The sequence below is a fragment of the Netta rufina genome (assembly GCF_964035555.1).
Source record: "Netta rufina genome assembly, chromosome: 3".
In the NCBI taxonomy this organism is placed as follows: Eukaryota; Metazoa; Chordata; class Aves; order Anseriformes; family Anatidae; genus Netta; species Netta rufina.
Genome location: NC_140125.1, coordinates 56,631,154 through 56,646,306, shown reverse-complemented (window position 1 = coordinate 56,646,306; position 15,153 = coordinate 56,631,154). Strand labels below are relative to the sequence as shown.

General features: G+C 45.3%; 1 protein-coding gene across 4 annotated transcripts in view; it reads right to left on the bottom strand.

Moving 5' to 3' along the window:
• ARID1B (AT-rich interaction domain 1B) overlaps nt 1–15,153 on the bottom strand; it is a gene marked incomplete at its 5' end in the record, with an annotated part of 322,379 nt that overhangs the window by 137,934 nt on the left and 169,292 nt on the right. For 2 of the 4 annotated variants that reach the window (XM_084284568.1, XM_084284570.1), the window contains one exon: nt 7,986–8,027. The exons of the other annotated variants lie outside the window; for them this stretch is intronic. In XM_084284568.1, coding sequence (XP_084140694.1) covers nt 7,986–8,027 — 42 coding nt within the window. The remainder of the gene's footprint in view (nt 1–7,985; nt 8,028–15,153) is intronic. 4 annotated transcript variants of the gene reach the window in all.

Genomic DNA, 15,153 nt, shown 5'->3' with positions numbered 1-15,153 from the left:
GAAAAAAAGAAATCTGGTCTAACCTGCTCTCCTAATCAAGAAAGAGCAGCCAGGTATTTGCAAGCGCTCTGTCCTGCCCTCCTCCCACCCCCAAACAAAGAGACCACCTGCCTAAACATTTATTTAAAATGTGCAGGTATTTACAAGCAAGCGCTGCGTTCCAGTTGTCAGATGAGCTCTCGGTGAATCTGATATTCCCTCCAAGTTCAAAACAGCCGTATAAATCACGCGGGCCACACAGGACTGCAAAGGGCCCGCGCTATCGCACCAGCAGCATCCTGGTTACAGTTTAACAGCCTGCAGTTCAGCTGCACGCTGCCAGGAACACAAAGCTGAGCTAAATGCTGGCAAACCAGGGGAGGAACGTGGGACTGCAAGGTCTCAGCACCCCACCAATTAAGAGTGTGGAGTAACAGAGGAAAGACTGAGAAAATAAATCTCCCTCCCCCCTTTTTTTTTTGTTGTTGGTGGTGGTAATTCTCATTGCTGCACTGTAGGGACTGATGTGAAATGGTGGGTTCAGCCAGACCCTCAAGCTGACGGATGTTCCCATCAGGAGAAGAGCACCAGATGCTTTTGGGGTGTTTCTACAGATCCTAGCAAAGGGCTAACCCCCCGTGCACATCGCAGGGGAGCTCCTCGAGCCAGGACCGAAGCAGGCGGCCGGTGCCACGAGCGCTGGCTGGTCAGGGGCTGCAGCAGCACATATGAACAAAGCGTCAGCTTGAGTCAGCGCAGAAACACAGCAGAAATACTGAGGGAAGGGGGATGCACGTCACCAGAAAGGCATAAAGAGTTGCAGACGTCGCTTCAGGAAAAACTGGGCGATGTCCCGAGTCGCACACACACGTGTTTAGGAAAGCTGCGTGCCAGTCGCTGATCCCTCGGACTCTCCAAAGGGCAGCGGCAGCTCTCAGCTTCCACCACAAAGCCACGCGTGGTCCCAGCCACATCTTGGTGATACAGACTCCGCAGCATTGCTGGTGATGGCTGCTCACCATGTTCCTGTTCTTAAAGTAGAGATGATACGGGAAGAAAGCCAGCAGTTCATTTATTTATTTATTTTTTTAGCGCTAGTTCCCAGCTGATGGCAAACCACGCGACAGCACGGTTTGAGGACTCGGAGGCAGGGGTGATGCTCACCAGCTCTGCTCACACCAGCCCTCCGCAGTGCACTCAGAGGAGCTTTTGGAAAGCAGAGCACTTCCACAGCCGCATGCCAGCTGCCCAAGCCTAACCCTGAGGCCGCCGGTATTTATTCTGCAAGCATCAGTAGCTGCTTCACACGGAAAAGGAGCATTGGGCATGTATTCATCAGTATTTTGGGTCACTAGAGAGACGTCTAGCAGAAGAAACAAGGGAATAAATAGATCTAGGAAAAAGCTCAGCATGCTGTCCCCTCACGGGGCACTGCCACAGGAGGCAGTTCCCCCCTAAAGCCTTGCCTCGACTTCCCTGAGACTGCAGTGCGGGAGTGCGTGCGCAGGCAGCATTGCTGACTGGGACAGAGCGCAGGGAGCAAAGGGGCAGCTGCTGCCGTGCCATTTATCCAGCACGCCTGGACACTGACACATCTGGGGGTTCTCAGCTAACGTGGCTTTCTTTCCTCTCCTGTGCATCATTTCATCTTCTCTTCCCCATGCAAGGTTTTTTTTGCAGTTGTCCACATCCACCACCACCACGTGACGAGCCAATAAAACCTCTCTTTTTTCCATATCCTCCCATAAAACTTTAAAATCCTGAAAAAAAAATACCAGAGAGATCTCCTGAGGCTGAAATTCCCAAACATTATAACTACTGATTCTGCAGGTGAAGCTTCCAGACCACGATCGCCATCACTCAGCCCTGAGATTTCTTGGGTTGCCCCGAATACCCTGGCAGTGAGATGCATAGGTCCAGGCAGGAACATGCTAAAATTGCTGCTACTCGCTTAGCCATAACCACTGCAAACCGCTTTGGCTCCTCTGTAAGGGGCCCCTGAGCCCCGCTGAGAGCCCTAAAAGAGCACCGTATTCCCTGCTATGGTGCCCTTCTCTCCCCTTAAAAACCAGCTGGCACAAAGGGCACTCAGGAGGCTTCAGCAAGCCTAAAACACAGCTTTAAAATGGCTCAGAGGAAGAAGGCTGGGAAATCCTTTTAGTCATCTCCGAACACCTCCGATAACACAACTCCACAAAGAGAACAGCAGCGACAGAGCTGGTGAAACATGTAATCCTAATTTTGCTCTGAGCAGCGAAACAGAAGTTACTGGAGGCTAGTATGAATATCTATTCTTTCTGAGCTGAAACAAATCCAAAAACTTATTTACAAGCCCCCGGATTCCTACCTAAGTCAACAGTGCACAGGCAGATGTAAATGAGGGCTCATTTCTCTGTATTTTCCTATATACTAAACACACACATAGACACTCCAAGTGTCAACATATCAAGACAGAGATAATTCAGACACTTGAAAACATCCTCTTCTGAAAAGGATTAATTGGCTTTAAAACAATTTAATTTGGCTTTGAAGATGCAACTTGCAGAAGCAGCCACCAGATGGCAGAAGCAGAGGCTGCTCGGAGACTTCAACAAAAGAAAGCTGTCTTAAACAAGGCAAGCATTAAAAGAAAACATTTTTTATGCCTACTTTTTCTTCTTCTTGAATAACTTCTTTCCTCCTTCCTTCCAGGAATTAAGTGCTATTTTGTGCCAATCGATCTAGTTCAAATCTCCAAAAAATAAAGATGGAAAAATTAACAAACACCAAAATCTCTCGAGAACACATTTTCTCAATTTTCTCAAATGGCATCGCTACTCCATCTCGCAGCTCAAGGCTTCCGTGTTATGGATACCGCTGGAACAACAGTTTCCTTCTAGATTTGCACCGTCATAACTCACAGTCAGCCACTAAATGTATTCTCTTTGGTGTCCTACGCTTCAAAGCAGGAAGCTGACACGTAGCTACACCGCGCAGCAGCTGAATTTCCCCTCGGGATTTGAACTTCTGGTAGCTGGGGCTGTGAGAATAAGCAGGCTACAGGAGATGCAGCGTGGTGCGCTGAGTGTTGCAATACAGCACCGTTTGCAAGGTGGAGGAAAGAGAAAAATACAAATAAAAGCTTAGTGAACTCGAGTAGAAGTAGCATGGTTGGGAGCCAAAAAGAGGTCTCAGTCCTGAGCACACGTGATTCTTAAAATTGTATATCCTGTGTCGGAGAGGGAGCACTGGAAAAATGCATCCCGGCCGCAGGTATTTGAAAAGACTTAGGAGCTGCCTCCCTCAACAACTTCCAGAGTTATTAAATTAGGGAGGCGAGGTCACCGCTTTCTGCTGCGTCACGGAACCAAAACGCGGCCACGTCCACGAGCAGCGCCCACAGCCCCGCAGCACGGACACTGCCACGTCGGGAATGCCACCCTCACTGCGTCTCTCTAGCAGAACGGTGGCTCCATGGCACGGATTTCCCTGTCGAAGAGAAATCTTTCCTCCTGGACTTGTCTTCTCCGAAGGAACCGTAAAACCCCTCCGCCAGCGAGCGCGTCCATCGGGAGCGAGGTCGGGGCTCCTGGAGCCCAGCAGCGCGGCCCCAGCAGCGCCCAGGTGAAGCTGGCTCCGACGTGAAGACGGCGCCAGACGCAGTGCTGCAGATAATTGTGCCTCCGCACGGCAGCAACACCCCCCTTGCAACACAGGCAAGGCTTTCTCGCCTGCCCCTGCTTTTAAATGACACCTGCGAATCGCTAATCCAGTCGCCGTTGATTTCCATATGTCAAATTACAATCCCAACTTGTGCGCAGCAACATAATAGTAATGATTAAGCCAATTACATCACAACGCAGCTTAAAAGCACACACAATGGACGGATTAGAGCCGGCGACCAAACACGAGCGCCCTGTTCTGGCTGGAGCTCCCCCGCTGCGGGAGCATCGGTGGCTCCCCTCCCCTCACCCCGAGCCTCCCGACAGGTCTGCCACCAGCACGGTGCCCTGCAGCAGTGCCACGCCACGCCACAGGCTCTGCCAAAAGGGCTGCAGCACCCAAGGGTGGCTGGCACCTCTGCCGAGAGGCCGGGATGCATGGGAGAGGCGGCATCGCCCTCCCAGGCTGGGCCAGGCCGCTGCTACCCAGACAGATTTGGGTCAGGTCGGTGCTGGCAGCAAAAGTTGTGGGGAAAGGGAGGGGAAGAGAATAGGAAACTAAGCACCGACTGGAAAACAGCCTGGCATCTCCTTCCCCAGGTAGGGAAGGAGACATCGATTTTAGCCCACCTGGAGCACGTACCGCCGGCTTTCCACACTGCCACGCCAACCGATGCCAACGTGGGACTCCTACAACAAGGTGTGGATTAAATCTTTACATCACGACCAACCTCTCAGACTCTGGTTTTCCATTCTAACTGAGGGATTAAAATGCCATGATGAGAACTGAGCACCTAAATCTCAGGATTTAAGAAATTCAGACACGGGTATTTTCATTTGTCCATTGCCTTGGTGTTTGTGTTGGTGTTGTTCACAATGGTTAAACCTTTTACCTCTTATTTCTGCTCTGTGCACCTTATTCTTTTTTCCCTTTCTTTTTCACATCTTTGTATCCCTCCTAATTTTCTCCGCCATCTGGGAGCACTGGTCCCATCTGCTAAAATCTGTCCTCCTATTCCAGCTAAAACCAACACAAAATAAATCGGAACTGTTAGCATTTTACATGTCATCATTAGGCTCTAATAAGATTAACGGGACTGAAAGGGCTTCCAACTTTTAAATACATCCCTGCGTGCTGACTGCAGACCCAGGCAGACACCGCTCCATCCGGTCACTCTTATTCTACCTGAGTTTCTCGGCAGCCCCGGGTTCAAAGAAAATTCCTGTATGTGCAAGCTGGCACTCGGCAGAAGCTGAATGAACCGTGCCCACCTGTTAGGTCTGTCCCACATCACCTACCACCTGCTGGGTGGTCATTTCCCCAGGTCTCTCCATTAACAGCCACACACATCACAGCCACTCTAAATACTGAAGCTGAAAGATCAGTCAAAAGCTGGATTAATTTTTTTTTCCCTTTAAGGAACAACCATGCATACAAACTCACAGACAAACACGTGTATAAATAAAACTGAACACCACATGTTCCATCTTCCAAAATGCTATTACGGCACGCTAACAGCTTACCCCTTCTGCAAAATTAGCTGCAAAGAAAGCTGAATGCTTTTGCTTCCTGCCATTCAACCGAAGGAGAGGTTTGGACACTAACACTATCGAATTTGTGAGTCTTCATACTCAAACGACACCTTTTATTTAAACTGCTTACACTTAAAAAAAGTTGGTATTAAAAACATCATTTTTTCCAATAAATTCCATCTATTTTATCTTTGTTTTGGGAAGACCACTTTCTGATTAAAACAGTGAGGCAGAGGGACCATTTTGAAGGACTTATTACCAGTGGTCTGCGATTTGCACCTGTTCTGTGCTTGCAGAGCAAAAACAAGCTCTGGCACTTCAAGGTACCTCTCCTCTGGGTTTGTTGACAGTGTGGAACAATGGCTTTTGTTTTAATTTTCTTTGCTAAAATTAAAAAAAAAAATCTTTTGCCTGATCAGAATGCATATCCTACATCAAAGACCCTCTGCAGCTGATTTCTACATGTGCTTATCCTCCTCATCAAAGACTCCAAAGACTGCATCATCCAGATCCTCACTTCCCAGATGATAACTATGGTGAGACTGAACAATGTTGTGCTGTCTCATTCAGCGTGTTTTCCTGGGAAACGGCCCCACTCGCTGCCAGCATGCATATTTACCATGAAATGAAAAACAAGGAGAATTTAAGACTAACAGATAACATTGTAAGTTCTTTCTGCAGTTTAGAATTATTATTTTTTTAAACAGTATTTGGTATCTACAGGAAACACAGCCTGTCAACAACCCTAAAACTAAGCGATAAGCATTTAAGGGTTGGTGGAATGGATATAGTCAAAAACAGTCACCCTCTGCCACACATTATGCTTCTCCTTACGCATACAGAAGGGATTTAAAATGCTAGAAGCTGAAGCATGTGCTGTGCCCCAAAACATCAAGATAGCTCCCCAGTAATCTGCATTAGACCTGGAGGGAAATTCAGGCTAAAAACGTGTACTGAAGAAAGCATTACAACTGTGTGAACTACAACCTTACATCCTCCTCAACTATGTTACATGGTATTTGCCATATAAACTGATTTTCTGAGTTATAAACTAAAAAACACCACTTTTATTTTTTAAAAATATGCTTTAAAAATGTGCTTAGACGTACTTCCCATGACTGCACCAACTGATTAGCTAACAAAACAGAGATGCTAACATTTGTGTGTCATTGCAACAGACAGTAGAGGAAGTGTTTCTCAAGGAAGAGGAGGAAAGAAAGTGCTTTCACAGGATGCCTACGTAGGCAGTCAAGATAGATTCCAAGATTAACAAATTTGGAATGATACATTTACCCTTTTTCTCAATTGAGAAAAAGTACATGACGTGTCTAGTTTACTACATAATGTAAGGCTACTTCTTTGAGAGAGCAACAAGACCCTCTTGGTTCTGAAGCTGAATCTTACAATTTGCTTGGGACTCTGGAAGATAAAGTTAAGAGCTGGCAAAGGTACCGATTTGATTTTGTTAAATTAAAGCTTAGCAACAGAAAATTCCTGAAACTTTAGGTAATAAAAAGGAGCTTCAAATGGTGTCCATCAACATGACTACTAAACTGAAAAACACCTTGCAAGTTTAGCCACAAGAAAAATAGCAAGAAGCCTCTTCCACGGTGTTTTAGTTGTGCGAGTGACTGGCTACAATAATCTGCAGTAATATTTCTGTTTACCTACCTATAGTCTGAAGGATTATGGAGATGAGTTCACAAGAGCTGACCCTCCAGGTTTATTAAATATTCAATGAATATTCTGTATGAATGCTGGGTATTAAGTAAAAAAAAAAACATGGAAGATACTGCAGACTACCATATGTTAAATACTTCAAATAATAATGGGGTAGCTCTGTTCATTTTTTAATAATTTAAATCACTTTATCATGTATCAACATAAAAATGTACAATACAGACACAACTGTAAATTCTGGCATCATGAATATTTAGATGCTTTTAAAGCTTTTTTTCTGTGGGTTAATTTTGTTTACTGAATTCTGTATAAACTTGGAAAACTTATTTCATCTTTTGATTTTATTTTTTTTTTACCTCGGTAGTAATAGACTATTATTTTCTCACCTGCAGTAGTATCACAGCAAGGGGGCCTTCAGCAGCAGGAAACTCTTCATTGTCATGATTTAGCCTACTGTTTCTACAATCTCCTCCTTCCCCTCCCCTCCCCACTCTCTTCCGAGCTAAATAGATGTAGCCTACACACAATCTGCCTTTTCCTAAAATCATCTGCTATTAGTGCTTAATTAAAACTGTGGTTGTCACCGTAAAGCTCGATGGCCAAAGAAACTCAGGCAATAACTAGGATACTGCCACCCATTCCGCAGAGCGGGTCTAAATGGTCTCTCCACCACGCATACTGTATGCCATACATTGATCTACAGTTGAACACAGGGTGATGCAGCTGCTCAACGTAATACTTCCTATTTGCGATGCACTGTGAAAAAGGATCGTGAACAAAGTGGCTTACTCAACAGACTGTTACAAAGCAGGAAACAACTGGGATTTCTGAGCTGCAAATCTATGAAACAAGAACAAACCCAGCACGGAGGCAGCTCCAATCTTAAAAGTTACTACAAAAGTGAAGTTCTGTACTTCCACATGGGCTTCCCCACGTTAAGATTTGCTCACATGTTCTACACAGAATAACAGGACCCAGCCAGCCTGTGTGCCCTCTGCAGAACACCACACGTTTGGGGAGGTTTCTGAATTGGTGGATGTAACTAACAGGGATCCTTAATTCTCAGGCTGAAAATTGTCGTCTTCTGTACCATCACATCCAACAATTTAAACGGAAGGGTCCTATAGAACAAAACTGCATCAAACTACACACCTTGTGTCCAAATGTAGCATCCTCGGAGGCCAAGACTTCAACCTGAAATTATAAGGAGAAAGATCATTTGAAATGTAGCCACTACCGACCACCTCTCCTGAGCACAGCGCCACAGCCCAGGCAAAGCAGGCTTCTCCAAATGAAGACACGAGCCTGGACCAACCCTTGGAAAGCCTGCATACGGTAGCACATGGTGAACTGACAGCTGACAACAGGAATCTTCACAAGAGGAAACTCAGAAACTCACAACACAGACCACGTTTCTCAGCCTAAAGGCTGTAAAAAGCATCTACCTGTTGGTGCCCCAAAATGTGCTGCACTGCAGCTGCAACACTGATCTCCATGGGGAGTTTTGGCTACACCAAAAAGCTGTCCGAGCACAAGCAGAATCTCCTGCTGTGGTGTCTCCCCCTCAGACAAAATGCTGGCAGCACCTGAGCTCTTCCCCTCATGTTATCATCTGGTGAGGCCGGGTGCTGCAGCATCGTCTGAACAGCTCGGCTGCCCAGGCCTCACTCACAGGCCCCTGTCCTGCCTGGAGCTAAGCAAATCCTTTAAAATCTGTGGAGTTCAGAGCAGAAAGGCTGCCCAGGCAGAGGCCAAGGCCTCAAGATGCAGTGCAGACCAGAAAGGCTGAGGAAAACAAGGTGTTAAGTGGCCTGGCGGTGCCCCAAATCCAGCGCCTTGCTGCTCGCCGCGTACCCCACCGCTCCAGGAGCTGCTCCGTATTAATCCAGGACAACAGGCACAGAAAGGCAGGCACGCCGGCTTTTTCATTAGACTCCTTAAAAATACTTCACACATCAGCACCTTTCACCTGAGAATCTCAGCGCTTTTATGAATTCTAATTAATTAAGCTTCTCAATACACCGGTGAGGTAGGAAATGTCATAATCCCAATATACAGCAAGAAGAGTGAGGCAGAAAGAGGTTAAATAATTTCTTAGCAGTCATGTGCCAAACAAGGGACGCGCTCAGGAAAAGAATCCCAGATTTCTACTCCCAGGCTCATAGTTTAACAACTAGGAAATTCTCTATTTCTCTGATTTACATCCTATTTAAAATGCCTACTGCTGCATTATAATTTATACAACTAGTATAACTATAACTAATGTATCTAATCTCCAGTTCCAGTTTAACTTAAGAAGAGTGAAGGATTTAAAGCAAATCAAGAGGGAAAAAATGAATGTCAAGTTTCAGCCTGAAGCACATTATAATGCCAGAGTTATAAACCCCTGAACAAGAGGGTTTATAATGGAAAGGCTGATAAACTAACAATGATGGCAACACTTAAATATATTTATGTCATGATCTAGCAACATATGGTATCCCTTCATCTCTAAATTAAAAAAGGGAGGAGGAGATGAAGCATTTATAGGAAGGAAGAATAAAAGGAGAAAATGAACCTGAAGTTACCCAGTTGTGACCTGTCCGGCTGATTAGGAATGGCAGTAAGAGGCTACAAAAGAGGATCTCATTCAATAGGAGGTAGAAAAAAACCATCCAAGTAAATAAAATCAATCTGAAATGATACGTATTAGCTACTTATATTAAGCTTCTAATCCTTTAGGCACTTTATAAATATTAAACAATCAGTCCTGGTGAGACTGATAAATATCCATAATATATTTTACAGATGAAGAAACAGACAGAGGGTTAAGTGACTTGCCCAAGGCCAAAAAGAGAATAATCAGACGCTGGATTGGAAATAGCAGTATGACTACTTGTCAGAATACAGTGCCCTATTCGGACCCTCAAGTAATTCCAGGATCAGAGGCAGCCCAGCTAGGGTTAATGCGGTACCCATCCAAAACGAGAGTTCATTTTCACCAGGCTGTTTGTTCTGGTAAAACATCTCACTACCATAACCACACAGACCCCAAAACGTGAACCCGTGCCACCGGCTCCCGCTCGGACACCCTCCTGTGCCCAGCAGTGCTGATGGCCACAACATGGATGGCACGAAAACCCCGCAAAGATCAGCCAGATCTTTGCTGGGGCTCCAGGCCTTATTTCTTCTCTGGGGAGGCCACCTCGCCACGAGGGGACCGTCGCTCTGTGGGAAGCTGGCACTGCCAAAAACGGGCCGTGATAACTGAGCACCCATTCGCTTGGTGGTGAGAGGATGTCTGTGGCTGCCCTCGGTTTGAAACACACACATGAAGGTGACGTGACAAGCACCACATCTGCAAGACTCAAGTCTCCTTTTCACCAAGAAACTGAGAGGAGGAACAAACTGGGACATCAAACAGCAAACCAGAAGCTGAAGGTGGTGTAACATACATCACGGTGGTCTCTTTCACAGGCAGAAATATTTTCTTTTTTGCTTAGAAATGTAAACGCTCACAGGGACAACAAAATGGTTCAGAGTGCAGCTATCCGTGTGGACGGTAATCCTAATTTAAAAACTGTTATTGAACAGGTCTGGTAATGCCATTTCTGCTTTTCCAAGAGTGATCACACCACTGCCGTGATAAAATACTCGTCTCTCGTTGAGGATGATGCAATAAAACACCCTCTGTATTCTTAGTTGCTGCTGTGTTTACTCGTGTATTAGTTCCTTCAGTTCGGTTTTCACCTCTGTGTAAAAAGCAGCAGTGACCAGTAAGAGACAAGTAACTGCTGACACTGTACGATACACAGAGTAAAGTACTGACACAAGATGTGGGACAGTGTGATACTTTTCTCATGCTGACTTCCAAAAAAAACAACCCAAAACACCACAAAACGCATTACAACCTGGCCTGAGAGGACCCCCCTCTAGTGGGAATGAGAGTGTACTTCAGTCGACACCCACATTACCCAAGAATAGAAAATCCTGTGTCCTTAAGAGTCAGGCAAGCACCATCTTTCTTTTAATCATCTCCAAAATATATCACTTTCACTCCAATAAACAAAAAATGAACTACAGATTCATTACTGCTTCAAGATAATCAGGCATTAATTAAGAACTTCTCATTATAGACTTATTTGTGGCAGTTAAACATTTCCTATTTTAGTTGCCGCACTGTACACATGTAAATACATTATCCTGGGCAGGGGTTGTTTTCCTTTCACAGCAAAATATCCCCTGCATCGTTAGAGAAGCGGGCTGGGTGATTAACGAGGCTCCGGCACCAGACCCAGGCTCTGCCCTGGCCCTGTGCTGAGGCCCCACCTTTGGGCCTGCTTTGGGCCAGCTCCTCACCACACTGGGATACAGCCGAATGGGCCTGCTTGCCCCATGTCTCGTTTGGATATAATCTGACTTGTCATCACTATTCACTCGTGTTTTCTCTAACGAATCCAGCGGCCTTTTTGCTGCTGATAAAGGAAACGCAGCCCCAGTGCAGCAGGCTGCAGCTCTGGGCCAGGAGGCTGTTGCAGGTGGTAAGAGGTGGGGTGAGCTCCTCCACCTCCTAATGCAAGGGCTCGTTGTGTCATCTTAGAGGTCTCTCATGAATAACGTGTGGAGCACCCCGAAACAAGTTGGGTAGTAGCCCCGAGTCTCTTTTTATCAGAATAAAGGACACTTAGTACTTTTGTTTTGCTCTTACAAAGGAGTCCAGCAGCCCCCAGGAACAGTATCGCATCACCACCAGAAGGCTTACAGTAAATCATGCACAGAGCAATTTTTACCTCCCTATCTCAGAGAAAAGGATTTGTGACAGATCAAAACGTTGAAGGGCAGTGCTAAACAATACCTTTTTGAAACAGTTTTACAGCCTTGCGATGAGATGACACAAGGAGTTATAATACTGTGGTCATCTCCAAAGCCACACTCGGCAGTGATTCGGTCCTCGATTCAGTCCAGCTCCTTCTTGGCTCATCAAGACTTTGTTTGAGATGGGATTAGCTGAAACTGAGCAAGAGCCACAGCAAGTGGAATACCGTTAACAAAAAGAAAATTACAGCTGTGCCTAATACTCAGACTGTTATTCAAACAAGGGAATATGAAGTGGCAAGTACTCAAGGACAAAATAACTAACTCATAGGAGACATGGGTCACAGAACCCCTCTCTACCTTCTTCTTCCTTTTTTTTTTTTCTCCTCGTGGAATCTGGAAATAAGCACTAATAATCATTTCAGGTGGATGCGGATTGCCATATAATATCCTGTTACCATTAATGCTGAAAAGGATCATTGATCTGCATTTAACTACCCAGGCAAAAGCTCCCAGCGCAAGGCAGGCTTAGCACTGCCCTCAGCCTTGGGGCTGAGCCCTTCACTTAACAGAGCCACTGCGACCGGTGGTCCACGGGGCTGGAGCTACAGCAAGAAAGGCAGCAGAGGCTGGTGCAGCTCCGATCCCGACAAAATATTCTGCGCAGGCACTTGCCGTTTCTGTGGGTCACACCTGAGAATTTGCCCAGCTGGCTGCCAATTTCACAGGCTTTCTATTGTCATTTGTTTGACACTATTATTCTAGAAAAATTATAGCACATGGCCTCTCTGATACCTAGAGGGTTTTTGCCAACTGCCTGCTTGCTAAAAAGGCATGCCTCTGGCACTTCTAAGATAGGTTCAAAACAAAATAAACGTGTATGTTAATGCTCACATTTTGTAATACTTTTGTATCCACTGTATCACAAAGATCAAGCAGATCAGAAAGGACTCTCTTCCCCATGATAACAAAATCATAAAAGAACGAGGAAATACAGGGGTTGCCGCCTGAATTGCTGTCAAATCACCTCCTCGCCGCCGGGTCGCGATAAGACAAGCCTTATCATGCTGCCCAACTCACAATCAAATTACCTGCTCCTGTCCCCAGTCTGCCCTTTCCCTTCACAGGGCTTCTGGGCAGGTGGGTGGGTGGGGGAAACGCCATGGTCTTGGTGACTTACAAACGGGACTCCTCAGTCTGGGCACGGCGAGATGCAAATGCACCTCCAGCCACCGTGCCCGCACACCGGCCTTGCCGGGCTGCCTGCTGGAACCAGCCTGGACACCCGGGCGCATGCAAGGTGCTGCAGCGCGTGGTGCAGCTACAACCCCACAATCCTTCTCTGGTTCAGACTGTCAGCTTTTAAGGTCTGTCCCCCACAACTCTGAACTCACCTTTTTTAAACAGGAGGGACAATAAATTTATCCTGCTTTCACTTTTCAGAGCCCTTAGAAAGTTTATTTTGAAGATAAATATTGCTATAGTCATTCATATCTTCATGAAACCCAGCCTACCTAGCTGTAATATTTGCATTCTTTGCCTCCCTTTTAAAGTAATTTAGGATTCAACAACTGTAGACCATGGTTGCCCTTCTCCTCGGAGCAGGGACAAACTTAAATGACCCACACTAGTTTTTGGCAATTCTTCAAGGACTTACAGAGCTTGTACACTGCTTTTAGCGTATGCAGGACTACGTAGGAATAAACTTTGGTAACTGAGACAACCTTTCCTTCCCTTTTTTCTCTGCTAACTGCCACCAGTTTATTTTTAATGGCTATCATGCACGTTCTTCCAGTCAGGTTCCAAGCCTGCAGCAAGGGAAAAGCAGGCATGCTCCCCAGGCAATCCTTGAAACAAACATACCAAGACACTTTGTTACCACCTTGAATCTATGCCTGAATTAAAGGTGAGGCAGTTGCACAGTATCAGCCTCACGAATTAAGGAGAAATCAGCTGAGGTTTCCTCACTTTTCATACAGAGTCCATGGAAACTACTTAGTCAAGGCCTTTTGGATATGTAAGTGCCAGCCCCTTGCAGTGTGACCCCTGTAACAACGGGACAATGTGACCCAGTTCAAGACACTCTTTAAATCTAGCACCCACTTTTTCTTAAACTTTCCCTTTCTTTTGCCAGCTCTTTGTGATGTCAGTTATTTATCTTCTACTTCACCAGGGTTAGAAATAACAAAGATCACTGCTCAAATTTCTGAAGCCGCAACTTTTAGCTCCCAAAATACACTTTAAGCAACAAAAAGATCTCTTTTTAAATGGTAGAACAACTGTGTGCTATTTTGCGTTAAAAGGGTTTGAAAGGATTTTCAGAAACTATGCTGCATTTCACACTTGCTTATTAATTCTCCTCATTCTCCTTATTAGCATGTACAGACAACACAGCAGCTCAAGGACAGCTCGCTGAAGCAGCTCTGTGCTTGGTCAGCCAGCCTTAGAGATAAAGCACAATGATGCCTCACGTTCTTCAAAGCTGTACAGCGGAGCAGATCTGTCCTGCTCGTATTTTTAAAATTCTTAAATGCCAATGTTTTTGTGGAAGCTGATTTACAAAAAGTAATAATAATAATAATAAAAAATCATTCACATCTTTACCATTGTGCCTAATACACTTTCTTGGACATGATATTGACTAACCTGCTGTTTTAGTCTCCCATTGCAAATATTTTGCAAAATCCTGGGAATGAGGCCAATCCCTGAGAAGCAAAAGAAATAGACTCTAGATATTAGCTAACTAAAAGCAATAACCATCAGCCTTGTGGGATACAACACTCACTACAGAATTACATATGTATTAGAAGCAACTGGGGAGAACAAAAAGTTGTGGATTAGATGGCGATGGGGCAATCCCTGTGACCTCAAACAGAAAGAAAGAGACAGACAGAGTTAGACCAGCACCAGGAAGCAGCCATTGCAAACTGGGGATAAATGGACATTTGAGATTGTGTGTGTGCTGATCGGCGCACGCTCACGAGTCGCTGCAGCAGGGCCTACCAGAACTACCTGCAAGCATGCTCTGAGACAACTTATTCCTCCACAGCTACCACAGACATCTCTGATCAGCAGCAAATTCACAGCAGCAGCATGTCCATCTGCTCTTGTCATGAGAAGGTGAAGCAGGTAAGGAACATACAGGCAGACATATGTATACCCATGCATGGACGCTGCTGTGAACACATTCACAGTTCAAACCTTTTGTATATTTTCTGTCAAGCACTGTTTTTCATACATATGCAAAGCTATGTAACATACAATTAGTTCTTTCACACTAGAGCGCTGCATAAAACAGAGTAACTGCACCGAAAATTAGCTTTTGATATTTATTTGTTTGACAATGTAGAGATCAAAATGATTGTTGTACTGAGACTGAAATCTAGGAGCAGTCACTATTTAATTTCCCTTAAGAAAAGAGTGGTAGATACTATTAAATACAAAATTCAAACCTTTCATCCGCAAGCATTCTAATATATGGGAAATCCTGAAAAACTGTCATTATGCTATGTGACATGAGCGGTAA